This window comes from Alligator sinensis, unplaced genomic scaffold, assembly GCF_000455745.1.
Source record: "Alligator sinensis unplaced genomic scaffold, ASM45574v1 scaffold872_5, whole genome shotgun sequence".
NCBI classification, from domain to species: domain Eukaryota; kingdom Metazoa; phylum Chordata; order Crocodylia; family Alligatoridae; genus Alligator; species Alligator sinensis.
In genome coordinates, this window is record NW_005842730.1 from 46,009 (window position 1) to 67,084 (window position 21,076).

Here is a 21,076-nt window from a genome sequence, read left to right on the forward strand (position 1 = left end):
CTGCCTTCCCTGGGGAGGGGGAGATGGGACCCAAATGCCCTGCCCCCGTTCTAACCACTGGGCCAAACTGCTCCCCCGGGGCAGGTTATGGAACCCAGGTGTCTGGTCCTCCATCCCCCCCACCCCCCACCTGCTCCAGCCACTGGACACCACTGCCCTCTGGCAGGGATGGGACCCAGGTCTGACTCTACTCTGACCCTGTGCCCCCATCTCCCCCCAGACTGCCCCACTCTGCTCCCAGGCACCACCTCCCTCTGCTCTGGGCTATGTGGGGTGGTAGGACAGGGCTAGGCATGGAGGGGCCACTCGATCACACCTCCTCCCTGCAGGACTGGCGGGGCCCCCGCCGCCACCCACTGATCAACGGAGCCACCTGCAAGGGGCTGCCACCACTACTCCCCACTCGGACAGTGCTAGCGCCGAGCGTGGCAGCGGAGACAGGCTCCACCGCCACCACAGCTGCCCCAGCCTGCCTCTTCCACTCCCGCTGCAAGATGCCGTGAAGCCCCCCACCCCTCAGCCAGGATGATGCTTTGGCCATTCAGCGCTGCAGAAGCTCAGACAAGGCTTTAACTTAGCAATCACTGGGCCAGAGAGGAAGGGGATGGGCTGTGGGGGCTCCTGGGTGACCAGAGTGGGTAGGGGGTGAGGTATACCCCAGTTGGGTAGGGGTTGATCCAGCAGGCATCCTTCTCAATTTGTCCCTTCACTGCCTACTCTGCTTGTCAGACCTCTGCTCCCTGGATCTGGCTCCCACCTACACGCTGAGCACGGCACCCAGGGGTGCTCAACTGCTAACAAAGCAGGCCTGGATCAGCAGTTTAACGAGGGCTGTGACAGCCATCCCACAGTACTGCCCTTGGATAAAGGGGGCTGGCACACAGGCTGGGCAGTAAGATACAGCAGCTTCTCCAGAGGAAGTGAATTCTGGTCCCCAGGGTACATGCTGTAGGGAGCGGGCAGTACCAGCCATGGTACCTACCGGCCAGAGCAGTCCCTCTGGGCCTGGTAAACAAGCCTCTGGAATAAGCAGTTCACATAAGGAATGAGGCTCTTCACCGATGGGAGCTGCCCCTCCTCACTCCAGATCACGGGATCCCAGCCCCAGCTCTAGGCATCAGCTTCACAGAGCAGAACCCACTGGATCCTGGTAGCTGAGGCCCAGCTGGAGCTGGGTGTAAGGAAGATGCTCCTCCAAGGGACTGGAGAAGCCCACTAATCACAGCAACTGAATACCTGCTCTTCCCACCAACCTCATCTGCAGCTGGGGGTATTCAGCCTTTGTGGCAGCTGGATCTCTAAGACATCTCTGTTTGGCTCCCTGAAGCCAGCGCCTGTACTTGAAGCCCTGGCAAAGAGGGCTTTGCCGCCTTGAGTCTGCTCCTTGAGGGCTGTTTGATTTTCTCATGGATACAGTGATTGAAATAACAGCTTCTGCCTTTTGGAGCTGACAGGGCCAGCCTTAGGTTGGGGAGGCACTGCCCGTTCCCAGCCCAGACGTGATAGCACAACACGGCCCCCAGGGTGAGCTGCAAACCCTCCACCCACCTGCCAAACCAGAAGCCAGCCTCCTCCCCTTGCTCCAGTCTGTATGCACTGGACCGTGCTCCCAACCTGCTCCTGCCTGTTCCCCCCAGAAACCCCATTCCCAATGCTCCCAAGTCCTCATCGTGGACCCTCTGGGGCACACCTGGAGCCCCCCACTGCTCTTCTAGTCCTCTCTCCATGGATCCTTTCCCTAGGCCCAGCATTACACAACACTGTGCTGTTAGCAAGACATGAAGCAAACTTGGTTCCCCAAGAGCAGCAGCAGCTTCTAGCAGGACACGCTCCCACGCACACAGACTGGGAAAAGGGCCCTGTTAAGTAACCACACTGTCAACAGCATTGCACAAGGCCAGGTTCCTCAAATGCTGCTGCCCTGTCCTAACTCAACAGCCCACCTCCATCCTGGGGCAGTCAGGGCTGTGCTTCCCCACACTCAGGAGGGACCAGCAATGCCTGTTCTGCACACCTCAGCTGGCACCACCAACCGCAAAGGTCCCACCAACACTCTTCTATAGGGATTTTTAGCCAAAGGTCTGAGCCCTTTACAAAGAAGAGCCAAAGTAGCCACTGTCAGGGGGGCATAAACAGGAAATGGAGACATAGGGCAGGGAAGTGACTTGCTTGAGGCCACTTACTGAGCCTGTGGCACAACCACAAATGCTAGAATAGAAGCATTCCTGGCTCCCAGTCCTGTGCTCAGATCAGCCCATCTGGTATGACCATTCAAAGGGATGAGGGCTGGCTTTATGAAAATGGGCAGCTTTGTTCTAGAAGAATGCTTCAGAGAACCTGCAGATCCTAGCCTGGCAGAGGCCATGCCCCAGCTGGGAGCTGCCAGATACTGAAGCTGAAGGTTTGGATGCAATGTCATTGTGGAAGGGACCTGCATGGAGCTCTCTCTATGGAAAGGTGGAGGCAATGGAAGAACAGCTCTGCATGCAGAAGCGGAGGGAGGCAAAAGCCTATGATTTCTGACATGCCAAATGGGTTTGTTGCTACCTAACAACTGTAATGTGGAATGGAAACATCTATGTTAGTAAACTGAGCCCAGCGACAGGGCACTCCTTTGCCTCAGCTCAGAGCTGGGGAGAAATGGGCACCAGTTGTGAACCATCTTAACCATGAGAGTCAGAGGAGGGGGAACATACTGCCCCCAGTCCTACCCAGACAAAGAACTCAAATCCAGTGCTCCTTCCAGATGTGCTCAGCCCTTTTTTTGCACCTCTGCTGGTGGCTACAACTGTGACTGCCTTTATACAGACCACATCTCCCAACCACCTCACACGCACCATTTCATCCCACTTCAAAGCATAACCCAGGGGATGATCCTGAGCAGAGAAGAGACAAATGAGGCCTGATCAGTCTTTTTTCCCTCTAGCACTGATGGAAAAGTACCAGCCAAGCAAACAGCGGTGTGTATAACTGCTAATAATGACTACGCTACTGCATCTTGTGCCTGCTATGTCCCCACCTGCAAAAGTGGGCTGATCGTGACTTGCACTGCACCTCAGGGGAGTCTGAATTCATTAAAGTCTGTACAGTGTCCTGAAGACTTGTCTATACTTACAAGCTTTGCTGGAACAACCAGATACAAACACACAGCAGAGAGCTGTACTAGCAAACCACCCCAGAGACACCTGTGACAAAAGTAAGAGAGGTCTGGGGACCGTACAGGGACACGGACAAGCGAACAAACGTGAGCTAGTTAGAAACGGGGTATGCAGGAGGCCTGCAGGAACTTCCCATGTGTGCGCTCTTATCCTGTAGCAAGTGACCCTTATAGCTTACGCCTCAGTGACCCAGGGCTAAACTGCCCCAGCCTAGTTTTTATTTACCGAGGGGTAAGAGCATGCACATGGCCAGTTAAAAACTTGCAAACCGCTAACTAACTCATTATTACTCATTTCTTTGTCCATGCCAAAGTTTAGCCTAGCTGTCCCACTGCAGCAAGCTATACCAGGAAGGTAAAGGACTCTTGCAGGGATCACTACAGCCACATTATGGTTTTTTGCTAACATAGCTATATCGAGGGGATTGATTGATTTTTTCCCCACACTCTTGCATGCCCACATGACAATCCAACACATGCTCACTAGCCGCAGGGTGTGTCGTCCCCCCCACCCCATGTACAGCTCTGCTGGCAAAGCTTTAAATAGAGACCACAAGATGAGATCCTTCGAGAGAAGAGTCTGGAGGAGAAATACATGTTGGCTTATGAGAGATTCACAACCCACTTCAAGAGCAATTAAGGACCTGACCCCAGTTCTTAAATACTGTGCATCTCCTGTCACAGAGGAAAGTATGTTAAATGGTGCTGCCAATTATATCCTGAGAGTTTTTTTCTTTTGTTAATTGTTTTTTTCCCCAGGTCATCCTTTTTATATGAAAGGAAATAAAAAGACTGCATAAAATAACACCCTGATTTTTCCCGTAACCACTGCTGATTTAAAAGTAACCCTCTCTTATCCAAGAATTCACAGTGCTTTATCAATACTTCATCCCCCTTCCCCCTGGGAGGCAGGTGAGCCATTTAAATATACACAGAAACTGAGAGGCAGCAATGACTTACCAATCACACCACAAGCCAGTGACAGAGCCAGCACCCATGAGTCCTGGAGTCTAGCTCCCTTCTACTAGCCATTAGACAGTATTGTGTACTGGTATATAGCCACCAACACGCCTCTCTGGAAGGGATCAACCTTTCTAACCCCCAAATAGACCAAATCAAAAGTTTTGTTACACTAGAGCAAGTTCACAACAGGCAAAATAAAGGGCATTAAAGCAGGGCACACTAAGCCTATTGGCACTGTAAGACAGGATCTACCCACTGGCAGAGCCAGAGGTACTGGAAGTCCTTGTGACAGAGATCCATGAGGCACCTGAAACCATCTCTGCAGCACCTGTGTATCACACGATGCCCCTAGCTGATCAAGACCCATCAGCTTAATTTTTGCTACTACCCTGCCCCTTCTAGTGCACTGCGGAGCCTAAGCTGCACACTTACTCTGCACTGGTGTCAACCTCTGTGCAACATGGGAGAATCCAACCCTGGGGTCAGATCCTGGCCCTACCACCTGCATGACTTTGCCCTGTGCCTCAGTTTCCCCACCTGCAGTAGCAGGATAAGATGCAGTTGCCCCTTTCAAAGTGCTTTGAGATCCGTCAGCAAGAAGCAGCTAAGAAAGTGCTGAGGGTTCTCACGGCTCCAGGATCCAAATCCCTGATACGATGGGACCCCGTCTCACACTGGGCTTTCCCCATCAATACCTTTTAATCCAACCTGGTGAAGGAGAAGCTGTGATATTAGTGTGCTCCTGCTCTCACGATCCCACGCTCTCTAGAGCGCTGGCAGAGTCTGATTAACGGTTCCTGGAATAATTACCACCCAGCGGGGTTCACTCGCTGGGAATGCAGCAAAGAATCCTGTACTAATCCAAGGCATGTTCCTAACTGATGGCTTTAACCCTTGGGAAGCCAGCTTTGCCACAGGCAGCTAAAGCCTTGGGAAGTGGCTAGTGTCCCGTATGGATCTCTGACTGGTGGGCAATGGCACAGGTCCCAAGTCCCCCTGGGTGTGTGTACCTTACCTGGCTCATACCCACCCACCAGGAAGCACCAGCAGGCAGGTAGTAGGAGGAGAGGGACAGGAGAGATTTCAGAGGCTCTTCCAACAGCTTGTAGGGGATCTGGGTGGGCCCCTCCCCTGGTTGATGATTGAGCAGAAAGGCCAGGACTTGACCAAAGTCCCAGGCTGCTGGGCCAAGGGGCAATGAACGGTTGCTGCGAGGCAGGCAGGGGCAGGAAATGGAACTTGGAAGAAGACCCCAGAAGCAGGGCGGAGAAGTGGGCAGCTCCTAGGTCCTAAAGGGCCCAGAGACGCCCATGGTTAAGAAAAACCATAAATATGATTCTAGGCCACGTCACCTGCTTAGCAACAACAAACCTGGGTGTCCGAAGAGCAGCCTGAGAAAGACACGCATCCAAGGCTGGTGACAGCATCAGGCTGGAGTGCATGGGGATGAGTCACACAAGTCATCCCTGCAGGCACGTGTCCAGGTGAATCTCAAGTTCACACCCCAAGATCCTGCAGACCAGACTTAAATATGCTTCTTCCCACCCTCATGGTTCCTGGTTGATGATCACCCAAAGGCAAAGGGGCTCCTCTTCACTATAGTGCAATCACCCCAAAACCCCTCAGCTCTCTCCCTGCAGGAGGCCTGTTTCCAGCCCCGGGAGTCCTTGAGGTAAGTGTGTCCCTGGCAGCAGGAGCTTCCTCACAGGCTGTGCCAACTGGACCATGACATCCTTGAACCAGATTCCACATGGGAAGATGCTGATTTCATCATCTCCTCTCCCCTCCCCTCTCACCCAGGCAATCCTGGAAACCTCTCTCTACTGGAATCTGGTCTGTCCCTTCCTCTTTCCTCTTCCTCCTCCTCCTCACCTGCTCCGCCACTAGGTGAGGAAATGTCCCTGTCACGTGCAGCCTCGTGGATTCTATAACCTGCGCCCCGACAGACCCGGGACTGGCTGGGCGGGTTATTAGGCTGCCAGGTATTTCAGGAATTATAATGGCAGGCAAGAAAAGACAGGTATCGATCCACGTACAGACTTACGCACACTCCTATCCACATAGGGATGGGGCATGCAAAGCACCCACATGACTATGCAGCACCCAAGAATTAGCAGCTGGACACGCACGCAACAGCATGATACACACTTGTTAGCATCTGGGTGTTCATCCTGCGTAGCCATATCACTACACCAATACATACAATAGCATCTGTGTTCATCTTACATCCCCACGTGCTACACCATGCTCTTGTTAGCATCTGCCTTGCACAGCTCCCATCTACACACTCACACATGAGCCCCAGTGGGGCTCCCAGGGCCCCGTGGGAATAGTAATAAATGAGTTACTCCAAAAATAACAATATGTCCGGAACACCGTCATCCAGAGTGCACAACACGCCCCTCCACCACCGCCCACACATGCCAATTAGCCAAGTGCATGGTGGGAATTTCTTCCTCCTGTGCCTGGCTCTGAAGCATCAGGTACCAGCTGCTGAGGCACTCAGATACCATAGCGATGGGTCTGGAGGAACCGAGGCTGAAAGAGGGCAGCGAACTGGAGCGCTGGTCTGATGCATTACACAGTGGGATACTGTCAAACCTAGAACAGCAGTTCCCCATGCTCTCTTACACATAGCACCCACACAGAGATACAGGCTTGCAAAAAAACACCCACCCAGGCACCCGCATGCGCTGATACGTAGGCAGTGCATCTCCACAAGGGTCACAGGCCCGCCTCAACACTTACATTTCCCCAGGGCTCATGCTTTGATATTTTATATTTCATCCCCTGCCATGAGATACAAGCAGCCCAGTGAATGCCTTATATTTCATCTCCTGCCATGAGATACAAGCAGCCCAGTGAATGTCACTGGTATGCTACAGCCTGAGAATAGGACCCTAGGGTCACCAACAAGATGTTGCTCAGGTCCCTTGGTGTCTCTTGGATGCGTGTGGGAAGTGCATTTGAGGCTAGCGTCCCCCTGGCTGAGCTCCTCCGCAGCACACAGGCTGCGGGTCTGTAGTACAGCGGGGAGAGGATGCCAGGCGACTTTCAAAGGAGGTGGCCTGGGGGACAGCCCTACATTTTGATGCAGTTCACACACTCCGAGATCCATCTCTGCCCACCACCAACCAGCAATGGCTCACAGAAGTGCAGCAATAATCTCAACACACGTGACAGAGGCAGGTAAGTACATTCCTCTCTGCTTTACAAAAGGGGACACTGAGGCACCAAATAACAAAGCAACTCACCTGAAGAAAATAGGCAGCAAAGTCAGGAATAGAGCCCAGGTATCCTGACTCCCGGGTCCCTGTCCTCCCCACTGAATCGCGCTCTTTCCCAGAGCCGGGCAGAGAATCCAGGTATCCAGCATCCGCGGTCCTGCTCTCATCAATCACTACCTGACCCTGCATGAAACGCCACGTGTGCATCACTCACACACACAGCTACACACTTGTCCAGAGTCCTCACACCCACCTCCTTCTGCAAGAAAGGCGAGGCACAAATCCCCTTCCTCCCCGAGTCCATCCCGGCCTGTGCCGCAGAAAAACCTAGTCCCAGCCTGCTGCTTCCTTACCCTCCGCTCAGCACACCCCTAGAAAGAGGCGCACGCCCCAGGCACCAGCTTCCCACCCCACTCCAGGCGGGCAGATATCGTAGGGGGATGATGCTCAGGATGCCACTAGAGCCGTATAAGTCCACTACCGTCCCCAGAGGATGGGCGATGGAGGGGTCCGGCCCTTTGCATGGAACAAAGGCTGTGATGTCCCCCAGCCGTCCAGCGGCAGGCGGGCACGCAGGAGCCGGGGGGGCCTGGCCTGCGCTCGCTCACCTGCCATGGCGGGGGCCTGCAGGCTGGCCCTCTTCTTGAAGGGGTACTTGTTTCGGGGAACCCCGGCGGCGGATGACATTTTGCTTCCGTCTGCCTGGGCTGTGACTCAGAGCTGCGGAGCCGGCGGGTGCTGCGGGCTGGGGACTCTTACTGCAGCAGGGACGCGGGAGGCAGGCCGCGCTCGTCCAATAGCCGGGCTGGGCCCCGCCCCTGGTTGATGATTGATGCAGGAAGCCCGGGGCTGGACCAAAGTCCCAGCCGGCGGGGCACAGAACAGCCCCCCGGGGTGTTTCCTAGGCGACCACCCCCAAACCCCGAGCATCCCCGGGTGACAAGCCGGCCCCATGGCGGAGCCCGTGACCCCAACCAGCCCCACTGGGGAGACCCGCACACACAGGAGCCGCAGGGCTGGCTAGAAACCGGGCTCGTTTCCACTAGGCTGCCACGTCCCAGCCGACCACAGCTTTTCCCCTCTCGGATCCGGCCAGCGCCCTGGCTGCCAAGGGGGGCAAGAAGCCCTGGACTTTTGGTGTTGTTTTCTCTGTGTGCGTGTGTGTGTGTGGACGCGATGCGGCGCCTACCTGCAGCCATGGCCGTCGGTGCGCGGGGCCCCCCGCGCGCCGGGGCTGCAGGGCCGGGGGCGGCCGGCAGGGGTCGCGGGAGCGCACGGGAGGGGTGCGCGCTGCCCCTCCTGGGTGGGCCTGCATGGCCCTGCCAGCCTGGGGCCAGCCTTCTCCATCCTTCCCCCGGGGGCACGCCTGGTTCATTGCCAAACCGTGGGTTGGACACTAGGGTGTCAAGGGGACGAGGGCGCTGGCAGTGTCCCGCCGCTGCGCGGGTTATTAAAATACGCTTGAGGACTCCAGATATTGCTGACAACCGTGAGGAAGCTCAGAGAAGAGGGAGAGGATCGGGGCAGATGCAAAGAGCCTGCTCTGCCTGACTAGGCCGGGCAGTCGCCTTAACTCTGCCCCGTTGGCCTGGGGCATGAAAACAACTTCCAGACGCCCCCGATGGCTCGTCCAGGCTGGCAGCGTCTCCAAGCAAAGCCAATCCCAAGGCTAGGCCAGCTGCTAGCCTGGCCGCGTCTCCCAGCATCGCAGCACCATGTACGGAGGAGTTCGTGGGAGATGCCGGGTTGCTGGTTCAAGGAGCACAGAGCGGCCCGCGGCACAAGCCGCTGTGATTCACTAGCACCCCGGAGGGGGAGGCTTCTTGCTGCTGGGCCCTTTATGACGGGGTTTGAGCAGCATAATTCATTCGGGAGTGGAAATGGGGGTCCGGTGAGGCTCCGTCCTGAGTGAGCAATGGCACTAACCATTCAAGAGCTGTTTGCACGCGCTCAGGTGGGGATGGCTGACTTCTCCCTCCTGGAACAGGCTTGTTAAATGAGGGCTTGCACAAAGCTAAGAGTGGGTGGAGATCCCAGGCTCGGCAATGCTGAGAACAAAGCAAGGCCCTCCTAAACCCCTTTGCCACTCCAGCTGCATTTAAGATGAACCCTGCCAAACTATGTGAGCAACAAATCAAGCAGGTATACAGCACGTTTCATCTGCTCACCACACAGCAACAATGAGGGATAAGTAGTCCTTATTGAGGATGGATAAACCGAGGCACAGAAAAATGGACTGTCTTGCCCAACTCAAGCACAGCTGAAAACAAAAACCTGGCCCACTGCCACCCACAGGCATTCTCCAGCCCAGGAGATGTTTCATTTATGACAGGTGACAAATGGAAAAGCCATCTGTGACCCATTAAGAATATCAGCCCGTCTGGGCCAGAATACCCAGGCATGAAACAAGGTCCTAATTGTTCTTCCCCTGTAGCCAGCGCTGCCCACCTGGCCGAATCTCAGTCTGATGTGAGGGCCTTCACTACAAATATTTTCACTTGCCTACAGGATTTCCCCTCTTCTCCTCCCAGAGAGCTGAGTAGTGTTATTCTGTTACTGTTAAACAGCAGATGTACCACCTAAGAGGTGGCTGCATGGATGAAAATGGCTAGCTAGTTAGCTAAGGCTGGCTGTACCAAATCCAACACTGGTGCCTGAGTCCCTAGAACTCATACAGATGCTCTTCATATAGCTACTAGTTAGTAAATAGCTACTCACTAACTAGTATAGTTAGTAAATAGCTACTAACTGCCATGTCTGAAACCCTCCCCTGGAAAGCAGTAGAGGAGGGCAAGCAGTAGTAGCGATCTTCATTACTATGTATTAACAAAGAAAAAGCTGTACAAAATGCATTTTCTTTGTTAATGCGTATGAATGAAGATCGCTAATACTGAATGTAAAACAACAGTCCCCAGCACCCAGAAGAGGGAGAGACAGTGCTTGGAAAAGGTTCGAGGGCAATTAAAATGTAGGGCATTAACAAGAGTCTGTTATGGAGACAGAAAAAAGAGCTCCCCAGGCAGAGGCCCACAGTGAGGGAGCTGTTTGCAAAAGGGAAAGGGACCAGAAGGGAGGGAAAGGGTCTTACCCGGCAGTGTCAGTACACACTGGTCTCTGCGTTGTCATTCAGGCTTCCCCCTGCCCCACACACTCTTCGGCTCGGTGCGCAGTTCTTAATCATATGACTGACAGCTCATATCAGAGCTGTCTCAGGTGTCACAGCAAACGGGCCAGATCCTGATCTCAGTTCTGTCGCTGGAAACCCCATGCAACTGCTTTGCACCCATGCAACTAGGAACAATACTAGCCTCCTGCACCAGAAACAGCACCCACCACACTGAAAGACCCCACTCAAGGATGTCTACTATGGTTGCTCCGTTTGGACCTGCCGCCCACTTCTCCACGGAGGACTGAGAGGCAGCCCGCTGCTTGCTCACCTTGCCACAGGGGCAACGGGTCTTGTTCAAGAGCTGAGCTCCAGCCGGGAGCTGAGTAACTCAAGCTACATGCACCGATGAAGAATCAGAAGAAGATGCATCATGGCTGTTGCCCATGTCCCATGCTCTCACTTGGTGCCTCCATGTCCACTCCCAACCCCTTCTGTCCTCACACCCACATATCTTTCATGCTTCTCAGTCCCCAGTTGGCCCATCCAGCCTCCCTCCTCAGGGTTTTGTAACAGGGATAGGAAATGTCTCACTGAAGTACAGCTTTTATTACCCCTCATTCTGGGAAAAGGGCCTGAATGACAACACGGGGCTGAATGGTCTGTACAAATGCTGGCCCCTTTCAGCAGGGATGCTCACTAGCAGGATGGGGCATTCAGCTTGGGACCTGGCTCTGACTGCCAGCAGGGAGCACTGGTGGCAGTGGCTGCTATGATGAGGCAGACTCTTGCCCACTGAGAAATGACATCCATCATCGGAGTGAATGCCTTGCAGTCACAACTGCCCCAGGCTGGATTACAACTGGTGTCCGCACAGGGCATCCACATCCCACAGAGATATTCCATCCCTGGAGATGTTCGTCCTCCCCAGCAGCTCCTCCTTTCTCTCCCTTCCTGCCACAGCCCCTCCTGGTCACTCCACCTCCAAACACGTCCCACTCAGCTCCCTCCACCTGTCTCCTGTCCCTCTGGTACTTAACTGTGGCTTCATGATGTGCCCAAGAGAGGCAAAGGGCCTGCAATGCCAGGGTAGATTTCAGTGCAAGGATTAGGACTCTTTCCCAGTGATTGCTCTGCAAAGTCACCCTAATCCAGGGCTAAAGAAGGGCATATTTTTAGAAAGCCTCTGAGCACAGGAAATTCCATGCCCACTCAGCCTGGAGCTCCTTCTTAACATGCACCAGAGCACCTCAAGGGGAGCCCCAAGGGAAAGGTATATTAAAGACAATCTTTTTGGGGTGCCTGTACTATCCTGGGGCTATAACAAAACCATGCACAGCTGCTGGCTCTGGCCTGCGTGCACATGGCACTCACATCAGAAAGAGGCAGGGTGTTAGGATCTCAAATTGGGAACAGATCTCCGGGTAGGGAGGAGGAGGAGAATGCTGCTCCGTGCCCCCTCCCACATGGAGGGGAAGGTCATGGTCGGTCGGATGTTGTCCTGATTGAGAGGCAGGAACCCTGCTGTTTCAGAGGAGGCTGGCAGTCACACGTCAAATCATGGGCTATGCATTCTGCCCCTCCATGGGCAGGGGCTTGGACACTGGTGGCTTTGCAGGTCAGGAATGGTGGGCAGAGGTCAAGGGGTTCCTTGATGTGGGAGTAAATCTGGTCTCCAGCTACTGGGCCAAGGGGAAAGAGGAGTTAATGACTCTCTTCCCGGGCAGGATCTAGGTGTCCATCACTAGATGTACGACCACTTCCCCAGGCAGACCTCCACAAACACAAGTTAGGAGAAGTCCACAGTCCAACTGCCAGTCCATGACACTGCACCTAACCCTAAACCCGATCCCACCTTTGTCAAAGGCATCTCTGGGACTCATCCCAGGCTTCATTCATCCAGTTCAGAACCAGCCCCTGCGCATCCTAACTGTAATCCTTAGAGCATGCCCAGTCCCCATAGAGAAGTAGTTCTCTGTGTTAGTCTGAAGCTCAGGAGGAGGCCTGGCAGGGTGGCACCTTATAGACTAACTCATTCAGAGAGGCATGAGCTTTCGTAGGCTACAGCCCACTTCCTCAGATGTTGCAAATGGGAAAGTTCGGAAGAGATCTGCTATACCAGATGGGGCTGCAGCTTTGGAGGGAGGAGGCACTTTCTCTTGAGGACCTGTGAAAAAGGCGCAGGTGTGTGAGGAGCCTACCACACCTTCACCACCAAGCTGTCCGCGCAGGAACCAGAGGTGGAAGGGTCTCTCCTGTCCCAGTTTCCTGGATCAACTGCAGCTGAACACGAGATTAACATGCAGCAGAAAGGGTCTGGCTACCAAGAGGGGACAGGCTCATGCTACATCTTTGTTCTGCTGCCCTCAAGGGTCAAAACCCTGATGAACCAGAGGTTTCCACCAGTTTTATACTAGGGAAGAGAGAGCCAAAGTGAGGCCAGAGTGGGCACTGAGGGAGCTCTGAACCTTAGGGGGATTTATCCTGCTGTGATTAAGGCCCAACAGATTATGTTCCCTCTGAAAAGGAATGCAAGGAACATGAAGCCACCCGCCCATCAGGAAGGCCGGGGCAGAGACAGGCAGTTAGAAAACCCTATGCTGGGAGAACATCAGAGAGGAATACCGAGTCATGTGAGGCACTCAGGGGAAAGTTACAGACAACTGGACAACATTAGCAGATGACAAAACAACAGAAAAATGCAAAAGCTTCCTAAGGAGTTAATTGGAATATAAGTATAGCAGGGAGGAAAGAAATACAATAGGTCATGGAGGAGGAGGACGAGGACGAGGAGGAGGATCAAGTGAATAATGACCCCCAGGTGGCTGAAATACCAAAGTATTTTTTTTTTTTTAAATCTTTCTTTAGCCCCTCATGCTGGCTTGGGTCACGTGCCCTGCTTGCTACCCTGCTGGTACCCCAAGGACACTCTGTTACAGATAATAAAAATAAGGGACATGTTATGTCACTACAAGCACCTATCCAGCAGCATGGGAGATCATGTACAATTGTTTTTCTTTTTTCCCTTTTCCTTCTTTTCCTGGAGATCTGTTTCCTCTTTCCCATTCTTCCTCTTACACATAAAGGCTCACTGCATATTGCCACGGTATCAGTACCCGGGGTTGAGAAACATTGACTTAAAGTCATGCAAATTCAGAGTGCATATGCAAGAAATATGCAAAGCTTATGCAAAGCAGAGAGGAAGGATGTCCCAGTAGTGAGAGTGCTTGCCTTGGACTTGGGAGACAGAAAAATCAAGTCTCTAAGGGGCATTAGTCACTGGAGGGAATCTTGCCTAAACTGATTTTTAAGGCACTTAATCGCCCCTTGTGCCACTAAGACAATCAAGCACACAAACTACACAAGGGAAATGTATACACGTAGTCATTAAAATAAAGCCCTGACTAGACATGTAATCAGTCTGCAACCCTGCTTGGCAGTCCCCTGCATATGCAGAGCCACAGGGGAAGACAAAAAGGGTTGGTCCAGTGCTGAGGGCAGTGGCTGAGGGGCTGCTCTGCCACAGGTTCCTGATGTGGCCTTTTCCAAGTCACTTAGCTTCTCAGTGGGGGAATTCATCACCTGTAAGTTGGTATTACTGGCACTTCCCTGCCTCATGCTGGGGCTGGGAGGATAGGTGCATTAGAGATTCTGAGCCATTTGGACACCGGAGAGCTGAGGCCAAGCAAGTCCCTATGATACACAGAGAGTAATGTTCAGCTCTAGTAGGGCTGCCCCAGATGATGGGTCTAATTTTGGGATGGCTTCACACCAGAAGGACAACAAAATGAAAGGGCAACACAAACCGATTGGCAGCAGGAGGAGTTAATTGATGAAGAGAGCTTGAGAAAGCCGAAGGCTTAGGTCTTACCTAAGAGACAGCTGAAGGAGATGGAATAAGAGCCTGCCACTATTTGGCTTTCAGGTGGCATTGTTGGGGGACATTAGGAGGAAAAAGACCAAATGAAGAGACAACCTAGAATCTATACATTTTGTCAGGCCCCACACGTGCCCCCCTAGCTACTCTACAGGGTCTAGGATCATGCTTTCCTAACTGTGATAAAATACTATGCCAGAACATGCTCCCAGCTTTGTCCGGGTCTACTCTGTTTTTCAGATGATGGCTGTGATGTGGCTCCATACCTGCACTAGCAAGAGCCCTCATGGTATTGCAAACACATAAACCCCACAGCACTTTTTTCTGGGAGATTTTGGGGAGGGTTTAGGAGAGGTTTGACTTTCCAGGTACACTGGGTTCAAATTATACTTTGACTGTTGAGCGGGGTCTGCAAAAAAAATTGGGCTGCCCATCACGATGCCCTAATAAAATCAGAGACCCACACCAGGTTATGATTTTCAAATCTTACAGGGGGGCTCTCATCTCTTATGGGGGGGTTCAGCCCCTCTGAGCTCCCCCCATAATTCGAACCCTATGGGTACAAAGGGTAGCTGGGCTAGGATAGCAGCATCCCTAGCAGGAGTGCTTTAGATGCTGGTGCTCTTCTACCTGCTTCAGTGACCCATACACTAGTTGCAATGGTACCAATTAGCATGGCCACATTGCAAGTGCCACACGCAAACTCACGGCACACTTTTAAGCGCAAACAAAATCTAGGTGGGCTTTGCCACTTTAGGATATTGGCCCTAGCTGGAGCCCTGGACTTGGCTTTTTCCTCTCTTGGTGCTGCCTGAAAAGTTGATGGAAACAACAAGGAACCTGGTTATGGCTTTTCCTACAAAGAAAAATCATGCTGCTTTGCCTATGCTAGTATAATCAAAGTGATGTAGCCCTGAATGGGCATACAGTTATATTTGTATACTTGGACTCATGCTAGTATATTTGTATACTTGGACTCATGCTAGTATATTTGTATACTTGAACTCTCACTTATTCAGGTAATCCTATGGTTACCTGAACGACATAACCAAACATAAGGCACCTTTATACTGATGTAGCTGCACTGATATGAGGGGCTCTCATAGTATAACTCTTTCAACACAGTAATAGAAGTCGCAACCCTCACCAAAATAAATTTAACCAGTAGGAAAACTGTGCAAACCAAGCCTCACTGCTAGAGGTGTAGTCAGTTGATAGCGTGCAAAGTACTGCCAAATGCCCAAAGCAAATGCACTGAAGAAACTCTAGGAAACGGAGAACACTAGTTATTTGCTTAAACTGTGAGTCAGGTGGACGTGTAACAATAGCTCTTTAAGATCAGGAAGCCAAAGGCTGGCTATTAAGAATCCATCCTGATATGGAAGTATATTTGACTGAGAAATGAACTCCCAAGGGGATTTCCTCCTTACGGACACTGAGAACCAGGCCAGACTAAACAGCAGATAACAGTACGTTTGGGGCCAAAGGTGTGCTAGCAGAGAGTGCAGGACTGGAGGGAGTAGTACAGCTTTCTTGACAAGAAACTGGAGTTGGATGAGCTGATTTCAGTGGAGCTACAAGGATTTACAACCTCAAAATATCCTGCTTGTGAATGCCTGTTGCAGAGATTGGGACCGGCTGAGGACCTAGTCCATGGAGCCCAACAGTTTGATTTACACCAGGTCCCACAAGCTAAATCCTAAGGTTCTTGGCCAGTGTTGACCCCTGTCCTAGTCATCCCCTTACCCCAACATTTCCATCATGGATTCACCTTCAGGCTCACCTGGCTGGAGAGGAAGGTGTGGCCTGATCTTTCAGAGAAAGCCCTGTTGCTTCCAGTCTTGTCCAGTGGCCTGCCTGCAATGCCAAGATATTGCTTGGGGCATGTCGTGGACATCTGTGGAGGCAGAGTAATAGATTGGGAATTGCCAGGGTGGGTGTCAGGGGATCTGTCACCTGAGCCTGAAGCCTCAGCAGCCCCAGCACTGCACAGAATAAAGGCAGGTGGCTCTGGGGAGTGGTGGCAGATGAGAGAACATGGAGCAACCGTCTCAAGTTGCAGCAAGGGAAGTTTAGGTTGGATATTAGGAAAAACTTACTTAGTAGGAGGGTAGTAAAACACTGGAACAAGTTGCCCAGAGAGGTGGTGGAATCTCCATCCTTGGAAGTTTTCAAAACCTGGGTAGATAAAGCCTCGGCTGAGACGAACTAGTTGGGGCTGGTCCTGCTTTGAGCAGGGGCTTGGACTAGATGTGACCTCCTGAGCTCCCTTCCAACCCTAATTTTTTCTATGATTCTAAATGCAGCCCTGCTGCTGTTATCTGTGTCTCTGTGTGACAGCCCTTGTGTAATGCTTACGTGTCTATCTGGGCCCTATACGCAGTCAGAGAGTTGGGAACAATTTGTGTCTTAACTGTATCAGGGCAAAAATGTTTGAATGGACGGGGCCAGGTGATTGTCTGTGTGCACAGGCCCTCCCTTCCCAAACTGTCACATTTATATGCATACTAATGTTGTAAGAGAAAATTGTGCAAAGGTCACTGAGGAGTCAGTACTCTCCATGCCTGCTGAGCTGGAGGGACCTTCATATCAGAAGAAACAGAAGAGGCTTCAGAGAGACTCCACCCAGGAGGCTCCAGACTGAAGCTCTCCTAGGCTGACCCCTGCACTAAACTCAACTGCACAATTTTGAGGCTGCACAATTTATGGCGATGGGGAATCACTCCTGGGATTTCCCTCTAACTTGCTCCTTTGGCCTTTTGGACAGGAGCAGGTGAGACTAGGACGCATCTGAACTCCAAGGTCTCCGGCACCTAAGATGCCTGCTATGGATTTGGGAATATCTGAAGCCCCAGGCTGAAGAGTCTGGGAGAAAGGATACTTGCCGGTGGTAGCGCCGCACAGACTTGAACCATTGAGCTCTGCTCGGCCGACAGAATTTGGAACTGATGCGGCTGATTTGGCCGGAGACACAAAAGTTCAACAACAACAAAAAAAGAAAAAAACGGGGAAGAAAGAGTACAAATTCCTGTAGTGGTTGAGACTTGTTACTCACTTGTTTCTACAAAGCTGATATTCTTGTCCTGCTTTGAGCAGGGGCTTGGACTAGATGTGACCTCCTGAGCTCCCTTCCAACCCTAATTTTTTCTATGATTCTAAATGCAGCCCTGCTGCTGTTATCTGTGTCTCTGTGTGACAGCCCTTGTGTAATGCTTACGTGTCTATCTGGGCCCTATACGCAGTCAGAGAGTTGGGAACAATTTGTGTCTTAACTGTATCAGGGCAAAAATGTTTGAATGGACGGGGCCAGGTGATTGTCTGTGTGCACAGGCCCTCCCTTCCCAAACTGTCACATTTATATGCATACTAATGTTGTAAGAGAAAATTGTGCAAAGGTCACTGAGGAGTCAGTACTCTCCATGCCTGCTGAGCTGGAGGGACCTTCATATCAGAAGAAACAGAAGAGGCTTCAGAGAGACTCCACCCAGGAGGCTCCAGACTGAAGCTCTCCTAGGCTGACCCCTGCACTAAACTCAACTGCACAATTTTGAGGCTGCACAATTTATGGCGATGGGGAATCACTCCTGGGATTTCCCTCTAACTTGCTCCTTTGGCCTTTTGGACAGGAGCAGGTGAGACTAGGACGCATCTGAACTCCAAGGTCTCCGGCACCTAAGATGCCTGCTATGGATTTGGGAATATCTGAAGCCCCAGGCTGAAGAGTCTGGGAGAAAGGATACTTGCCGGTGGTAGCGCCGCACAGACTTGAACCATTGAGCTCTGCTCGGCCGACAGAATTTGGAACTGATGCGGCTGATTTGGCCGGAGACACAAAAGTTCAACAACAACAAAAAAAGAAAAAAACGGGGAAGAAAGAGTACAAATTCCTGTAGTGGTTGAGACTTGTTACTCACTTGTTTCTACAAAGCTGATATTCTTGGATTCACCTCTGGGTACAATTCCTTATGGGGGGTCAGATTGAAGCCTGTGCCCACTAACCCACCGGTTCTCAACCTTTTTTAACTCAGGGCACCTCCTGGAAAGTGCCGCTCTTACTTTTCACTCCTTTTTTTGTCTACAGAAAAATACTAAAGCAAATGCTTCTGTTGCAAAGAACTCAAAAAGCCCTCAGCAGGTCAGAAAGCTTATAACAATGGTTTTCAACCCTTTTTCAGACCATTTGCAGAGCCCTAAAAAATTTCAAACTGAGGTGCAGACCCCTTTGAAAATTTTAAACGGGAGTGTGGACCCCTTTGAATTCGAAGTGTGGGTATTCACATACTTTTGATGGATCATAGTCATCTTTCGCGAACCCCTCAGACAAAGTCTGTGGACTCCCAGGGGTCCAGGGACCACAGGTTGAAAAACACTGTTTTAACACTATGGATTCCTATTTGACATCTCTGGATTTATCCTGTGAATCATGCTTGCACGCCTAACAGTGTTAACACTGCGTGGCACCCTGTAGCACCCTTGAAAGGATTTCAAGGTACCTGGTGGAGAAGAGCTACAGTTCTTCAGCCTGCTCAAGATCAACTTGAGTTGTGTTACATGGGTCACTGGGATAGGAGAGGCTACCCTTGGTAGCAGCGAGGTATGGTGATGAGGACCAATAACCCCCCATGGCAGTGGGAGCTGTGACAGTGAAGAAGGAAGGTCTCCAGTGCTGGTGGCAGCAGTGGCGCAGTGACCCCAGTACTCATGAGGAAGCAGAGAAGTGGTGACCTGCATGGCAGAGAGGGGCAAGCAGCAGTGTGATAAGGAGCAAAAACCCCTAGCAGCGAAGGGAAATGCTGGGGCTACAGCTGCACTAGCCCAGCTAGCCACCAACTTCACCCTGTGTGGAGCTAGCAGCGAGCTCTGATCACCTGGACTGCGACAGTCTGTTAAGAAGCAATTGGGGTGGGCTGCTGACTGTTAAGGTTTCCCCCAAGATCGTTTTCTTGTCCCATTTTCCCCCTGTAACAAACCCTGACTGCTGCTTGTGAGTGGGACAGGCTGTTTGCACCAGAACACCGAGCAGTGTTTATCTCCCAAGGTTTCTAGGCAGAGGATCGGGCCAAGATAGAGTATTTGCGTAAAACCCCTAAATTTGAACCCGCCCTTGTTACCACAGCCCCGTGCCTGGTGCAAGAGTTACTTACGTAAGGCAGAAGTTAAAATCTTGGGTGGAGAGAAAGGGGGTGGTTGCACGGGGACCCACCCAACAGACATCTTCTGTGAGCTGGAGCACAAGCTCTTAATCTGTCTTGGAGGCAGGCAGGCCTAGGAGAGGAGGGAGGGACAGAGTTTGTGCACAGTGGGGCAGTTGATTAACAAAACTAATGCTCTAAAGAGCTTAAGTGGCTGGACAGAAACCAGCTTGATTAGGCAGCGCTGGTGTAAGAGATTAAGCGCTCGGGTTACCCGTTCTCCTGAAAGTGAAGCCAGTCTGCAAAGTAGGAAATGAGGGAGATCCAAGTTCCCTGCCCACACCTGTCCAAGGAGCCGTGGGGCAGCAGAACGCATGAGAAACCCGCTCTGTTGTCCCTTGGTGCGACAGGCCACACACCTGGGCCTGCCTCTTCCCTCTTCCTGCACTCACTGCATTGCAGCCTGACCTGGACTCGCTCAGCTGCCTCCCTCCCTGCCCGCATCCCATTGCAGGCCTGCCAGAGTTAACGGGCACATGCCTCCGGCTTCCTTCTGCATCACAGATTCTTCTGCCACTTAGACCCCCCAGTCAAGGGGTATTAAAATGGGACCAAGTGAAAAGTATTAAAATGGGACTAAGTGAAATGGACTGGTGCCACAGGAAGAATGAAGAGGACGACGGGAAAGAAACGGCAGACAGGAGTCTGGCATAGACTTTTTCAGTAGACCCTTTGAGGAGGGCAGTGGGTGGGGGTACGGGTATGGAAACGGGTGTGTGGGTGCACGGTTACGCAGTGTGAACTGTGTAATGGGTTTTTAGCGTGCCACAGGAAGAATGAAGAGGACGACGGGAAAGAAACGGCAGACAGGAGTCTGGCATAGACTTTTTCAGTAGACCCTTTGAGGAGGGCAGTGGGTGGGGGTACGGGTATGGAAACGGGTGTGTGGGTGCACGGTTACGCAGTGTGAACTGTGTAATGGGTTTTTAGCGTGCTTTGAGATGCCAAGTGAACCACAGAGGCCACTTGGCAGAGTGTTGGAAGTGGAGTTATATATCTATATATATCTAGCTATATATATATAGTTATATAAATAAAGTTATATAAAGTTATATAAATAAATAAATATTTATGTGTGTCTGTGTGTACGTGTGTGTGTGTGTGTATACACACACACAGAGACATATATAAATATTGATTTATTTATATTTATAGAAATAAATATTTTTGGGAAAAAAAAACAGATTCTTCTGCCACCACAGAACAAGGGAGTCTGCATCTCCTGCAAGCCCTACTCCAGCGTGGTGCTCCAGGAAAAGGTCCCCCTTCGCCTTGGGCTGAGCAATAGCTCTCCAGGTGCCCAGGGCTGTCTCTGTCAGCCAAACCCCTGGCCTACACCAAGTGTCTCCTTCCCTGTGACTGTTGCCTGTGCAAGGTCTTAATCCATCTGAGTGCAACTGCTAGGGGTTAGCACTGGCTGGGGTTAGCTGGCAGGGGAGCTCTGGGCTGCTCCCCTCGCTCAGCACCTCACAAGCAAGGGGAAGTGAGATCCTGTGCTCGGCGTCTGTGTGGAACATGGGGTCCTTCAAACGCGGGGTGGGATCGATCCCAGGT

The 21,076-nt window shown here is 51.9% G+C and overlaps 1 protein-coding gene across 6 annotated transcripts in view; it reads right to left on the reverse strand.

The window, feature by feature from the left end:
- Positions 1 to 16,580, reverse strand: part of AMPD2 (adenosine monophosphate deaminase 2) — a 38,969-nt gene extending 22,389 nt beyond the window's left edge. Inside the window, exons 1-2 of one of the 6 annotated variants that reach the window (XM_025216335.1) lie at positions 16,430 to 16,580; positions 16,114 to 16,227 (exon numbers count right to left, since the gene is read on the reverse strand). Coding sequence is in view for 2 of the 6 variants with exons in the window: in XM_006034359.3 (XP_006034421.1) it covers positions 7,956 to 8,034 (79 nt within the window). In the remaining 4 variants the exon portion in view is untranslated. Of the gene's footprint in view, positions 1 to 7,374; positions 7,531 to 7,700; positions 7,866 to 7,955; positions 8,113 to 10,435; positions 10,486 to 16,113; positions 16,228 to 16,429 lie in introns of those variants that run through there. The other 5 variants (XM_025216337.1, XM_025216336.1, XM_025216338.1 and 2 more) reach the window with 5 other exon arrangements.
- Between the last annotated feature and the right edge of the window lie 4,496 nt (positions 16,581 to 21,076).